Source organism: Microcebus murinus, chromosome 18 (genome assembly GCF_040939455.1).
Source record: "Microcebus murinus isolate Inina chromosome 18, M.murinus_Inina_mat1.0, whole genome shotgun sequence".
Lineage (NCBI taxonomy): Eukaryota > Metazoa > Chordata > Mammalia > Primates > Cheirogaleidae > Microcebus > Microcebus murinus.
Window position 1 is genome coordinate 30,409,091 of NC_134121.1, and position 15,358 is coordinate 30,424,448.

The 15,358-nt window shown below is 37.2% G+C and overlaps 1 protein-coding gene across 1 annotated transcript in view; it reads right to left on the reverse strand.

The window, feature by feature from the left end:
- Positions 1-15,358, reverse strand: part of MED13 (mediator complex subunit 13) — a 104,478-nt gene that overhangs the window by 60,982 nt on the left and 28,138 nt on the right. The window contains exons 4-9 of the mRNA XM_012772393.2: positions 15,099-15,244; positions 14,085-14,282; positions 12,252-12,446; positions 10,944-11,106; positions 10,658-10,768; positions 715-1,401 (exon numbers count right to left, since the gene is read on the reverse strand). Coding sequence (XP_012627847.1) covers positions 715-1,401; positions 10,658-10,768; positions 10,944-11,106; positions 12,252-12,446; positions 14,085-14,282; positions 15,099-15,244 — 1,500 coding nt within the window. The remainder of the gene's footprint in view (positions 1-714; positions 1,402-10,657; positions 10,769-10,943; positions 11,107-12,251; positions 12,447-14,084; positions 14,283-15,098; positions 15,245-15,358) is intronic.

A 15,358-nucleotide genomic window follows, 5' to 3' on the forward strand; every position in this document is an offset into this window, starting at 1 on the left:
CAAATTAAGTCTCATAATACTAAGTAGTGAAGGAAAATATAGTACAACAGCCATTCTCATACTCTGCTGGTTCATGAAGGTGTAACCCGTATACCAGCTGTTTGGGACACCAACTTGGCAACAACCCTTAATGTTGAAAATGGACATACCTCAAGGCCCAGCAATTCTACTTTTTGATGTATTTTCTAGAGAAAGTCTTACACAAGTATATAAGGAAATGTTTACCAAAAATTCACTGCTATATCATCTGTTATTATGAAAATTGAAAATAACCAATATGTCCATCTTCAAGAGAGTTGGTAATTACTGTATTTTGTAACAAGGAAATATCATAAAGCAATTAAAATGAAGAACTAGAGATACATGTATAAAAACATGTATATAATGATAAGTACCACAATCAGGACAGTGGAAAAAGGAAGAATGGAGGAAGAAAAGTACATGGGAGTTCTAACTGTATGCAAAATCCTTAAGTTGGTTCATGGACATTGTAAGTGTTTATATATTATTTTCTCTACTTTTTTGGGGCTAAAATATTTCATAATAAAGAAGTTCCCTGAGGAAAAAACATAGTAAAGAAATTATGTAAAGTTAATACTTAAAGGATTTATTATTGTAAATCCTACCCTGAATCCAATCCTGGAGTCTTAGTATTAACAACTTACATCACTTCCACCCTTAAATTATAATAGTGACTATTAAAAAAATACATACTCTGTAACTGATGTTACACTTTCCTGTCCAAAAGGTCCAACTGGATCATCCTTGAATTTATCACTTGGAAGTTGAGGTGGTAAAAACTCTACATCTTTTTTCTTTGGGACCTTGTAATACTTCCAGGCTATATTAGCTTCATCTTCTTCCAAGTTTACTGCTGTACCAACATAAACTGTAGGTTCTACAGCATCCTGGAACTGAGGTGGGAAAGACTGGGACAAACTGTCTATCCTATCTTCCATTGGTTTAGAAGGAATCAAGGGATCCGGTGTTGGCATTTGATGATACAAATGTTGACTCTGAGGAGTTGAAGGTGTTTTAGTCACTCCTTCATCAACCACATCACACGGATGAGGACTAAGTGGGGGTGGCTGAGGTGAATTTGCCATTTCGGTGCCATGCATCTGAGGAGTCTTTGCTACATCATTAGTTCGTATGTTTGAAAATCTCACTTGACTGTCTGGAGCAGAGATCACAAGTCTTTGGCTGGCTGAATCTGTGTCCATGCCAACATCATCACTAATAGATATACGATGGTGAAAAGGAGTCAAGGGGCGTTTCTGTGGCTTTTCACTCTTTTCTTGCTTCTCATTGGTCTTGTGCTTAGGCAGTACCTGTTGTTGCTGGCCTAAAGATGCTGCCTGTCCTTGCTGTCCAGCATTTCTTGGTTTGAGATTTTTGTGCCTGAAGAGTCAAAAGAAAGGTTTAATATTTACAGTATCACTGTTACAAGAAACTATACGAGTTAACAGTATTACACATTTTAGGTATCATTTGTTTTTAACATATAATCCTAAAAGTAGAATGATTTGAATTTACACGGAAAAAAACTTTGTTCACTGACCCAAAATATAAGAACATGCAGAAAGACTCATAAAAGCCAATTCTCTCGTGCTCATTTAATAGCTATGTGATCAGATAGCCAAAGGTGATTTCCCTCATATAATCAAAATATCTTAATATCTGAATTAAATACAGAGGTAAGATTCTAGTTAAGATTAAAAGGTACAAAAAAGTTTGAAATTCCATTTCTAAATGTTAACTGATATTTTCCAGTTAGTAACTTTATAGTGACTTTATAGCTCGGCTGAACTCAGTCATCACTTACAGTCATCCTGCAGCAACTAGCTAGAAAGCATATTCTATTCTACTAAAGATCAGTCTGGACGCACTGGAATTGATTCATTAAGGAGCTTCACACCCTACCTACCTTCTGCCAAGACTTAGCATTGCAGAAAGAATCAGCTGACTAAAAAAGGAAAAGAAAGGAAAATGCCTAAAATAATTTTTCCTCATAATTTGAAACAATTCTAAACCGAAGAACTTAAAATACATACCTAAAAATCGAATAATTTCATTCAGAGTTCAAGATTTCTTTCAGTGCACCGAGAGTTCCAAACTCCCTGATATTGATGTATATAAATACATTTTGTACTCTAAAAAACTAATTTAAAAATGTGGTGTGATACAGAGTTTAAATGTTCAGAATTAGGTCTTTTTTAAAAAATTTTTATTGTTGTTAATTCAGTGTTGTTAATTCAGAGTATTAAAAAGCAGTGGCGTGGCAGGGCAGGGCAGGGCGCGGTGGCTCTTGCCTGTAATCCTAGCACTCTGGGAGGCCAAAGCAGGAGGACTGTTTGAGCTCAGGAGTTCAAAGCCAGCCTGAGCAAGAGCGAGACCCTGTCTATGGAAAAATAGAAAGAAATTAATTGGCCAACTAAAAATATATAGAAAAAATTAGCTAGGCATGGTGGCACATGCCTGTAGTTCCAGCTACTCAGGAGGCTGAGGTAGAAAGATTGCTTGAGCCCAGGAGGTTGAGGTTGCTATGAGCTAGGCTGATGCCATGGCACTCTAGCTCAGGCAACAGAGTGAGACTCTGTCTCAAAAAAAAAAAAAAAAAAAGCAGTGGCAGGCACTTTTTGAAGAACCCTCTATTGAGGGAACATTAACAAGGTGGACTAAGGGACCAAAAAACTAACAGCAGATTTGAGGCACAAAAATTAAAACATGTGGCCGGGCGTGGTGGCTCATGCCTGTAATCCTAGCACTCTGGGATGCCGAGGCGGGCGGATTACTCAAGGTCAGGAGTTCAAAACCAGCCTGAGCAAGAGCGAGACCCCGTCTCTATTATAAATAGAAAGAAATTAATTGGACAACTAATATATATAGAAAAAAATTAGCTGGGCATGGTGGCGCATGCCTGTAGTCCCAGCTACTCGGGAGGCTGAGGCAGTAGGATTGCTTGAGCCCAGGAGTTTGAGGTTGCTGTGAGTGAGGCTGACACCACGGCACTCACTCTAGCCTGGGCAACAAAGCGAGACTCTGTCTCAAAAAAAAAAAAAAAAAAAATTAAAACGTGTTTCAAGGTCCTTGCTTGTTCCATAAAAAGAACATAGACTCTGATTAACTTTAGACTTTGAACAAACACAATAAACGTTTAATCCAATTAACAGAATAAAAATAGAGTATGAACTTCTAAGCTAGCAGAAGGGAAAAAAGGAATATAATCAACCATAACAGTGGGAAAGAACAAGGAATCACTCATTATTCAAATATTTGAATATTTGAGTGTCTTCTTACAGCAGTTCTCAAAGTATGGCCCATGGACCCTTTCAAAGGTTTTATGGGGTTTAAAACTATTTTCATACTAGCACCAAGATATTATTTGCTCTTTTTCTCTACTTTGACATTTAGAAAAATGGTGCAAAGCAATGGACAGTAAAACTGCTGGCAAATGAAGATAAATCAAAGTGGTGGTACCAACTGTACTAGTAGTCACTGTTTTCTTTACCACCACACACTCAGTTTTGTTTTTAAAGACAGTTTCACTTAAAAATGTCCTTCATAGGCCGGGCGCTGTGGCTCACGCCTGTAATCCTAGCTCTTGGGAGGCCGAGGCGGGTGGATTGCTCAAGGTCAGGAGTTCAAAACCAGCCTGAGCAAGAGCGAGACCCCGTCTCTACTATAAATAGAAAGAAATTAATTGGCCAACTGATATATATATATATATAAAATTAGCCGGGCATGGTGGCGCATGCCTGTAGTCCAGCTACTCGGGAGGCTGAGGCAGGAGGATCGCTTGAGCCCAGGAGTTTGAGGTTGCTGTGAGCTAGGCTGACGCCACGGCACTCACTCTAGCCTGGACAACAAAGTGAGACTCTGTCTCAAAAAAAAAAAAAAAAAAAAAAAAAAAAAAAATGTCCTTCATAGGCCGGGCGCGGTGGCTCACGCCTGTAATCCTAGCACTTTGGGAGGCCGAGGCGGGCGGATCGCTCAAGGTCAGGAGTTCGAAACCAGCCTGAGCGAGACCCCGTCTCTACCAAAAATAGAAAGAAATTAATTGACCAACTAAAAATATATATACAAAAAATTAGCCGGGCATGGTGGCGCATGCCTGTAGTCCCAGCTACTCGGGAGGCTGAGGCAGTAGGATCGCTGAGCCCAGGAGATTGAGGGTGCTGTGAGCCAGGCTGATGCCACGGCACTCACTCTAGCCTGGGCAACAAAGTGAGACTCTGTCTCAAAAAAAAAAAAAAATGTCCTTCATAAAAACAGTAAAAAATAATTTTTATTATACCTCAATCCTTACAAACATGGCTTTTTATATGCTGTGTGAAGAAATAAGAAGTGCATACAAAGCTTTACTACTACATAACTGAAGTACAATGGCTACTTTGAGGAAAAGCACTTGTATAATATTTTCAGGCACACAATACTTTTTTCATGAAACACCATTCTTATTTAACAACAATAACAAAAAAAAATCAACACTGGTAGATAAACCATAATTATCCAGATTTGGTCATTTGGCAGACTTGGTTCTTAGGTTCTCAAAATGAACAAAATGAGTTTGTTATTTTAAAGAAGAACAACTGATAAATTTGTCCTTTCAAGCAAGATTTAAAATTTTGGAAAATTAATTGTATCTGCCAAAGTAAGCATGACAGCTTTCTAATATTTTAATATTTTTCTGATGAGATCATTGGTATTATTAATGAATGAGTTTTTTTTTTCTTTTTGAGACAGAGTCTCGCTTTGTTCCCAGGCTAGAGTGAGTGCCACAGTGTCAGCCTCGCTCACAGCAACCTCAAACTCCTGGGCTCAAGCAATCCTGCTGCCTCAGCCTCTGAATAGCTGGGACTACAGGCATGTACCACCATACCCGGCTAATTTTTTCTATATATATTAGTTGGCCAATTAATTTCTATTTATAGTAGAGACAGGGTCTTGCTCTTTCTCAGGCTGGTTTCGAACTCCTGACCTCGAGCAATCCGCCTGCCTTGGCCTCCCAGAATGCTAGGATTACAAGTATGAGCCACTGCACCCGGCCCTTTTTTTTTTTTCTAAGACAGTCTCTCTCTGTTGCCAGGGCTAGAGTGCCGTGGCATCAGCCTAGCTCACAGTAACCTCAAACTCCTGGGCTTAAGCAATCCTGTCTCAGCCTCTCAAGTAGCTGGAACTACAGGCATGAGCCACCATGCTCGGCTAATTTTTTATATATATATTTTTAGTTGTCTGGCTAACTTCTTTCTATTTTTTTAGTAGAGATAGGGTCTCGCTCTTGCTCAGGCTGGTCTCAAATTCCTGACCTCGAGTGATCCTTGTGCCTCCCAGAGTGCTAAGATTACAGGCGTAAGCTACCATGCCCGGTAAAGGAATGAAATTTTTTTATACTACAGCTGGCCATCTGTATATGCAGATTCCACATCCTTGAATTCAACCAACAGCAGGAGGAAAATATTTTTAAAATTTTAAAAAATAAAACACACAATTAACAACAAAAAATACAAATTTTAAAAACAATACAGTGTAACAAGTACTCACATAGGATTTATATTGTATTAGGTATTATAAGTAATCTAGAGATGGTTTAAAGTATAGGGAAGGATATCCCTAGGTTATATGCAAATACTACCACATTATTTTATGCTTCAGCATTTGCAGATTTTGGTATCTATGGGGGTCCTGGACGCAATCCTGTAGGGATACCAAGGAATAACCATATACAATAAAATGTGCCACGATTCAGAAGATCTGGATTATCCAGTGAACCAATACTTTCTAAATTTGTAACATGATGTTACAAAATCAATCATAAGTAAAAGATTCATTCAGTTATTAGAGGAGTACAAAAATTTCATTAATGTGGCTTCAGATTCCATATTGCAACTAACCTTTAAGAAATTAGCACTTGTCAAAATTTTGGTGTAGTATCAAAAGAATATCTTAAAAAGTTATTAACATACTCTCCTCCCTCTTCTAATTGCATAGCTATGTGAGGCAGAGTTTTCTTCATATACTTCGGCCAAGAAAATATTCAACAATTCTGAATGCAGAAGCATATGTGAGAATCCAGCTATCTTATTATTATTATGTTCAACATAATCTCTTTAATAAGATTTGCAAAACTGTACAACAATGCCACTCAACTAAGTTTTTTGTTGTTTTGGAAAATATAGTTGATGTCTATAAAATATTTTATTCGTGCTAATATGCACTGGGCTTACTGTTAATTTTTAATAAATTTAGTGCTTTAAAATTTTTCTAAAATATAAATAGATGTATCTCACATATATAAAAACACTTCAGAGTCCTCACCAATTTTTAAGAGTGTAAATAAGTTCTGAGACCAAAAAGTTTCGGAATCTGTCTACTTTATGAACAGCAGTATGGAGAGAGAGGATCTATTAATCTGAGGTGAACTATATGGTTATGTCCCAAGTATATAAGAGATGTGGTTGGCCAGTAAGAGTAAGAAACTACTAACTGGGGCTATATACTGACAGCAGTGGCTCTCTAAATTTTGACATTAAATCATAGTCCTTTTCTTTTATACAGATCTTTTTCTAAAAGCTAGGCTTCTTTAGAGTGAACAACTGAAATTTATGCAAAAACTCAAACAAAATGAATCTTTCTACAGGAGCTGTCTACAACGCACTAGCCTAAAGAGTGATTCCTTTTGTACTGACCTCAAGTTCCTAGTACTTCAGTGATAATATCTGAAATCTAATGTCTTACTTTTTACATAAGTAGCTTGCTTTCTAAGTGCAATTTCCTCATAAACATTCCACTAAAGTTCAGTATCAATAAACGTGCACTATACAATTCCACTAATGAAAAATGCAACTGAAACAATTTTAGGCTTCTTACTATAGGTAAAAAAATAATTTTCAGGACAGTTTTCAAAATTGGTAAAAGCACAAGAAAAGCTAACATTCTTTATATGCAAAAAGTGGGAGTAAAATTGGTAGAATCTTTTGTGAAGTCACAAGTATTTAAATAGCCCTCTCACCCACAACTCATCACATCACCCACCTGGTTTATTTCCTTCCTCGCACTCATTCTTATATCTAAAAAGGACTTAAAATCTTTCTTAAAAACAAATTATCTGCCTCACTTCTAATAGAGTGCAGGCTTCATAATAGTAGGAACCTTATTCAGTGGTGTATTCTGAGCCTAGGACATCTCCTGTCACAGAGTAAGTGTTCAAAAAAATCTAACAAATAATTGGTAGTCACAGTGGTATTTTTTTTTAAAGTAAACATAAGCAAAAAAACCTCTGGAAACAACTGTAGGCCCATCAAACCCAGAATGATTACATAAACTATGGTATTTCCATTCAGTGGAATACCAAGAAGTTTTTAAAAACAATGAGACAGATCTGTAAATAACTAATATGGAAAGATGTAATACACAGACAGTAAAAAAATAACTGCCAAATACACTGAAATAGTTATTTGTGTTGGAAAAAACACAAAATTACAAAGAAAAATGGATAATATCTAACTGGCAAGCAGCCACTTCTAGGAAGAGGGAGTAGGATTTAGGAAGAGATCAAGTCAAAGGAAACTTTGGCTTTATTTGTAGAATTTGAACTTTTCAAAATGAAATATATTAATGTAAATAGCTTGTATAATTTTTGTTTTTCCAAATTTGTTTTGTTTTTCCAGAATTTTAAAGAGTAGGCATGGTGGCTCACGCCTGTAATCATAGCACTTTGGGAGGCCAAGGTAGGAAGATTGCTCGAGGTCAGTTCAAGACCAGCCTGAGCAACAGCAAGGCTCCTGTCTCTACAAAAAACAGAAAAACTATCTGGGGATGGTAGCCCATGCCTGCAGTCCAAGCTACTCAGGAGGTTGAGGCAGGAGGATCATTTGAGCCCAGGAGTTTGAGGCTGCAGTAAGCTTTGAAGCCACTGCACTTGCAAGAGGGAGACCCTGTCTCAAAAAAAAAAAAAAAAAAATTTAAGAGAAGCCTATATTATCATTCAGGGTCCAGGCCTATTTTTCACAAAGAAGAAATTTACTATATAGATTCAGTTACACAAAACAGAGGAAAGTGAGGTAACCCAGAGACTAGCAACAACAGGCAGCTTCTAGGACTTCTAGGACTAAAAGGACAGTAAGATGAAATAGTCTCACTATATCCCAGAAGCTCAGAATGGTGCTAGAACCATGGCAGGAGTTACTCAGTAGTATCTGGTATCATGGAGGAAGGGGACACAGGGAAGCTGGAGCTGGCTCCACAAAGGGGTGGGTGTGGTAGGGAAAAAGAAAAATGGGGGGGGGGGCGGCGCCAGGGGGGAATACCCTGGCATCTTCCCTCCTTTCACTCTCCAATCTTCTGTTACTGCCTCCTATTGGCAAAATTCAAAAAGCATGGAAGCCTAGGACATTTAAATTCCTGCAATACGGAACAGAGGAAAAAGCAGGACCAGATTTGAGAGCAAACTGGAGCATAACTAGCATAATCATTTATACATGTGTGCCCTACCTTCTCTATTCCCTGGCAGAAGATGACACTCATATGTAGTGACTAAAAGTCTGTCTTACCTTTGTTTAAAAATTAAATAAGAAACCAAATTTGGGGTGGGGAGATAACTTGAAGCACAAAATTACAATAGTAACTATTTTAAAAAGTAAATGATTAGAAACACTGTTTCTTTAGTAGAGGGGCAAATTGACCAAAGCAAGTTGCATGTATAGATTATACAAAATTTTAGCTAACCAAATTTCTATATGCCTGGGAGAAACTTCTCAAAATATGAAAGAAAACAATTTCTTAAAGTTCAGGCCAGGCGTGGTGGCTCACGCCTGTAATCCTAGCACTCTGGGAGGCCAAGGCAGGTGGATTGTTTGAGCTCAGGGGTTCGAGACCAGCCTGAGCAAAAGCGAGACCCTGTCTATACTAAAAATAGAAAGAAATTGGACGGACAACTAAAAATATATACAGAAAAAATTACAGGAACGGGGGCCCATGCCTACAGTTCCAGCTACTCGGGAGGCTGAGGCAGGAGGATCACTGGAGCCCAGGAGTTCAAGGTTGCTATGAGCTAGGCTGACACCGTGGTACTCTAGCTCGGGCAACAGAGTGAGACTCTCTCTCAAAAATAAATAAATAAAAGTTCAGCTTAAAGATCAAGAATTTATTTATTTATTTTTAAGAGATGAGGTCTCACTGTCACCCAGGCTGGAATGCAGTGGTGTGATCATAGCTTACTGCAGCCTCAAACTCCTGAGCTCAAGCAATCCTCCTGGCCTCAGCTTCCTAAAGCTGGGACTATAGGCATGCTCTACATGCTACCATGCTCAGATAATTTTTCTTTCTCTTTATAGAGACAGGGTCTCTCAATGTTGCACAGGCTGGTCTCGAACTCTATGTAAAAACATACCAGAACACTTGAGAGTCTGTCATTGTATCTGAACAAAATAGAGCTAATGTAAGAAAAACTTTGGCCCTAACCTGCAGGTACTCCATTCCTTTGGCTCACTTCCATGGGAAAGAAGGGTGACCATCTATTCGATCACAAGTCCTAGATAGGGATGTCAAGGGGCCATTACTGTTTACTTGACTGCAAAAGCATATGATCTACCTTTAATCTGCAGAATAAAATAATAAACTCTAGACAATATAATCTTTTTTTTTTTTTTGAGACAGAGTCTCACTTTGTTGCCCAGGCTAGAGTGAGTGCCATGGTGTCAGCCTAACTCACAGCAACCTCAAACTCCTGGGCTCAAGCAATCCTCCTGCCTCAGCCTCCCGAGTAGCTGGGACTATAGGCACGTGCCACCATGCCCAGCTAATTTTTTCTATATATGTTAGTTGGCCAATTAATTTCTTTCTATTTATAGTAGAGACGAGGTCTCGTTCTTGCTCAGGCTGGTTTCGAACTCCTGACCTTGAGCGATCCGCCCGCCTCGGCTTCCCAGAGAGCTAGGATTACAGGCGTGAGCCACCGCAACCGGCCTAGACAATATAATCTTAAAGCTTCTGATAACCAAATCTCAACAAAAGGCCCCAATAAAGAAAATAAATAAACTATCTGTAGAATTCCAAGTTCATCCATTCTTCTACCAATCTTTCAACCAATATAGTCCATTTGAAAGCTTATATTTTGACATCAGAGCTTTGGGCCCTTGTAGAATCATATTTTATAAATCTTATTTCAGCATTTCACCTATAGCTCTCCAAAGAATGTTGTAAGAAATTACTCCACAAAACCCAACACTGTATTTACTATATTAAAAAAAAAAATTTACAGAATTTTTTGTCTAGTATATCATCTCTTTTATAAGGACTGTTGGGAGAAATTTCTCAAGCAGTGACATCAAAGAATGCTTTTCTCAAGAGACTTATGTGCCCTTTACCTTATAGATGCTATACATACCATAATCCAATATAAAATTCTCTTTTATTTGGCAGTTAGGAAACAAAGCTTTTGAGTTCACCTCTGGTAACAGTGAAAGAACTTACGGCATGTGTTTGTATGTACTTCTATAATCAGCTTCAAATGACCTAATTTTTTTTCTTGGTTTTCTTTTTTAAAAAATTCTAACATATCGTGTTCATGTAAGCTACCTCAAATAAAGCGGGGCATAAGTATTCAGTAACATAAAAAACCATCACACACAGGCAATCAATTGAGAAAAAAATCTACCTCAAACAACTGCAATTTGTTCTCTGCGTGGCTTCAACAAAATCCCAGGATGCCACTTTATCAGCTATCTCTTCTTCACACAGACCACCTGATGAAGCGGAATACTTCCTCCTAAAATTCAAAATTACAAGATTCTTTAGAATTCATAAACATTTTTATTAAACATGAACTTAGCATTATAATTAATTTTTAAAATCAATTTTTGAATTAAAGTTATACAAATGACTGTATGTTAAATATCCTCTACCAACATGCAATTTTTGAACTTGAAAATGAAAATACGTACTTGTTCTGTGCTCTGTTCATATTGCATTCTTGCCAAACTCTATCCACTACATGATTTGCTAATTTTCTGGGTATTTTCCCTCCATGGTGGCTAGTATTATCAGAGTTGAAACCATCAGATACTGAAGAAAATTTGACCCACTTCTGGGCAGCCTGAGGATCAACTAAAAACAAAAAAGAATAGGCTGTAGGAGAATAAAGGTATGTTTAAAGGAAGATTTAAAGATTTGGGTCAGCAAGGTGTGGTGGCTGACACCTGTAATCTTAGCACTCTGGGAGGCTGAGGTGGGAGGACTACTTGATCAATTGAAGACCAGCCTGAACAAAAGTGAGACCCCATCTCTACTAAAAACAGAAACATTAACTGGGCATCATGGTACGTGCCTGTAGTCCCAGTTACTCGGGAAGCTGAGGCATGAGAATCACTTGAGCCCAAGAAGTGGAGGTTTCAGTGAACTATGACACCACTGTACTCTAGCCGGGGTGACAGAGTGAGACTATGTCTTGAAAAAAAGTCTTTTTGATTTGTGATACAACTTGCTCCAGCTACCTGATAAGGCTATTTATATTTTGAGGCAAAAAGCATATTACTTTATCTATTTAAGAGATGGGGCCCTACTCTGTTACTCAGGCTAGAATGCAGTAGCATGATCATAGCTCCCTGAAGCCTTGAGCTGCTGGGCTCAAGGGATCCTCACACTTCAGCCTCCCAAGTAGCTGGAGCTATAGGCAGGAGACACTACACTTGGCTAAATTTAAAATTTTGTTTTTCTTTTTAAACATGGGCTCTCACTATGCTGCCTAGGCTGGTCTCAAACTCCTGGCCTCAAGTGATCTTCCCACCTCAGCCTTCAGAGTAGCTGGGATTACAGCCATAAGCTACCACATCCCTCTAAAAGTACGTTATTTTAAATAGTGAAAGCAAAAAATCTAAAACAAGGGATGCAAACTGGATGGTAGTGTATCAGTGCAGATTTCCTGACCTGGAGAATCAAATAATGGTAGTACAGGATAGTATCCTTAGTTTCGGGAAATACACTGAGTATGCAGGAGTAACGGGGCATCATGTCTGCAGTTTGTTTTCAAATGATTCAGAAAAAGATCAATGATAATGAATATACACATACAGAGCAGGTGACAGAGCACACATTAACAGTCTGGAAATCTGGATGAGGGAATCCTTTGAACTATACTTGCAACTTTTCAAGAAGTTTAAAACTACTTTAAAATAAATTATTTTTCAAGTGTCTGCCTGTACTCAAAATAACAGATTTATTGCCAAAGCTGAGGAAACAAATTAGGACAATACCTGTTTGGACTTCCTCAGGAGATGTAGGTGGTGTAAGAGTAACCGAAGACATAGCAGGATCTCTTGTGGAAGCAGGCACTTGGTGGACACCCAAGCAAGAAGTTGAACAGTGAGAGGATCCCACAGAGCTAGGAGTAGGAATGTCTGACTGAGGGACTAGAACAAAGCATGCTGGGTAGATCATTCTGACACCAGCTAAAAAAAACAATGGAGAGGAAAATCAATTACTATTGTAACCATAGTGGAATTAGCTTCACTTTTTCAAAAGTACTATAATGGAAAAGTAGATATAACATTTGTGTAAACAAAAAATATATTTTCATAAATATATGTCCTTCTGTCGTGAGGTTTTTTTTTAAAGAAACCACAATAAGCTGATAGAAGTATTTACCTTTGGTGAGAGAGACTTAGAAGTAGCTTTCTCTTTTCATTTTTAGATTTTCTATGAATGTATTTTTTTTTAATCTTTATTTACACATTTGACCAATTATAATGTATATTATTTTTTAAATTTTATTTTACAAATTTAACGAAGGTAATCTGGGCACTAGAATTATGGACCATTTTCTATTTTATTCTATAATATATATGTTTCTATTTCAAGGTCTAATAAATACATTTTATTTCTGTTTTTTGTCATAATTGCTCGATAATGATATATTTATTGAAATTAAACACTGGTAATCTTTTTTTTAAAAAAATGAGGCAATCTTCATATATTCACATTACCATCAGATTCCATTAAACACAGTATATAATTTCTAATTATCTGCTGAATTATACATTTTCAATGCCTCCCATGTTTCTCTAAGGTGAAGTGTATGTCTTGGCTATGTGACTTACTCCAGAATGTAAGTGCATGTGATATATGCCACATCCTAACAGGACCTATAAATGTGCTTGCAGGGTCAGGACAGCCTCTCTCACTTCTGTCCTCTGCTATGAGATTAGCATGTGCCAGATATGAGTTACTTTGTTAACTTGGGTCCCTAAATGAGAAGACATATAGAATATACCCAATCTGAAAAAGGCTGACCTAGGTAGATCATATCAAGAACAGTCTTTTCTGCCTTTTAAGTTAGTAGAGGTGACAGTTTTACCAAATATTAAAACACTGCATAACACAGGTTGTCAACTTTCCAGCCTCCAAATATTAATTCATTCACACTTATTCCCATTAGACCCTTAGCATGCTTCCTTCTAGACAGAATATATTTCTGTGACTTTGGCTTGGCCATGGTAACTAGTTTTGTCTAATGCAATATGAGCAGATATAACATACACCGTATCTCAACATAAGCTTTAAATACACTTACATGTTTAGGCTCAGACTCTATTTTCTTCTATTCTCATAAGAATAGCATGTCCCACATACATTACTACGTACTCATTTAACCTAAGTTACAGAATGAGAAGATATATGGAGCCAAACCACAGCCAAGCTGTAGCCCTTACATAATGTGAGCAGGAAATAAGAAATAAATGTTTGGGGCCTGAGCAAGAGCGAGACCCCATCTCTACTAAAAATAGAAAGAATTAATTGACCAACTAAAAATATATAGAAAAAATTGGCCAGGCATGATGGCACATGCGGCTGAGGCAGAAGGATTGTTTGAGCCCAGGAGTTTGAGGTTGCTGTGAGCTAGGCTGACATCCAGGCAACCGAGTGAGATTCTATCTAAAAAAAAAAAAAAGAGTAAAAGAAAAAAGAAAGAAAGAAATGTTTGGTGTTGAAAACCACTGAGGTATTAGAGTTGTTTCTTACTCAAGAAAATCTAAGTAATATATGTAGTCATGTATTTTCCCCTTAGGATTAATACTTAGAATCCATACCAACAAGAACTTCTACTGCAGCTAAAGAATCATCTTCCCAATCCATATCTTCCTGTTTTTCTTCAGACATCTCCTTCAAGCAACATGAGATAGGATAGAACTGTTTCCATTCACCGATCAATTTTTTTGTAGCTGAATCAGACATCTTGAATGCCTGTCCTGTGAGAGTGCCATTTAGTCCAAATGGGCTTAAGATAACTAGAAACCCAAAGCAGACATCAATTAAGCAACTAAGGGCTGTTATATCAAATAAAATTACATTGAATAGTGTGGCAAGTAATTATGAAATTCTAAAAAAGAAAAAAACTCATAATGATCATTCCAGAGAAAAATCAATTTATTATACTTCATTTTTGTGAAGATAAAGTACCACAGTGAGTTAATTATAAAAACCGTTAAAACCTTGTCTACCCTAAACTCTCAAATAGATAACTGGGGATATTTACGTACATATCCTTCAACTTACTTGACTCCCACTAAGGAAAAGCAATTTGAGGAAAAAACAATGGAATATATAAATCTAAATACTTACAATGTACTGCTACATAAATTTTAAAAAGCAATCACGAGGTTTAAATAAAATTAAGAACACAATGCCAGTCCTTAAAAACAAACCAGGAATCTTATTAAATACATGCTCTAGAATTCAGCCATTTTCATGGTATAAATAGTATCAAAAGTCCCTGTGCACCTATGTTAAATCTGGCTTATATGACCTATACACAAGATGATGTTGAAAACATCAACACATAACCACAACATGCTATGTAAGAGAATACTTTAAATTATGTTACCATTCATGTTTAAGGATTTTTAAATAACACTTGTATTAAAAAAAAACTTATTTTGTTGACTTAATACTCCAATGGGGAAGAAAAAAGTATATTGTATCAAAATCATTAAGCTGAAGAACGAAATCCTGACAATCCCAAAATGTAAACTTACCAACTTCAATAATGATCTTCTTGAAACAATAATAAAAGATTGAATACCTAAGACAATAAAATATTCTACCTTGAAATGGGCTATTAGACTGTTGAGCAAGGGTGATATGCTCTTCACTGAGAAGATATACAGGTTGATGTTGGTTAATTTCCACACTGGTACAAACATTGCTGTCTCCATGCAGGAAAAAGGTGAAAGAGCAGGACAAGTGTTCACTAATAAAGAAGAAAAAGTTATATTTTAGTGATGATCAAAGGCCAAAAAATAAGTTAAGCTGCTTTTCTTTATTAAGAAGTTATACCACAAAAATGCATACTGCTTAGCCTAGA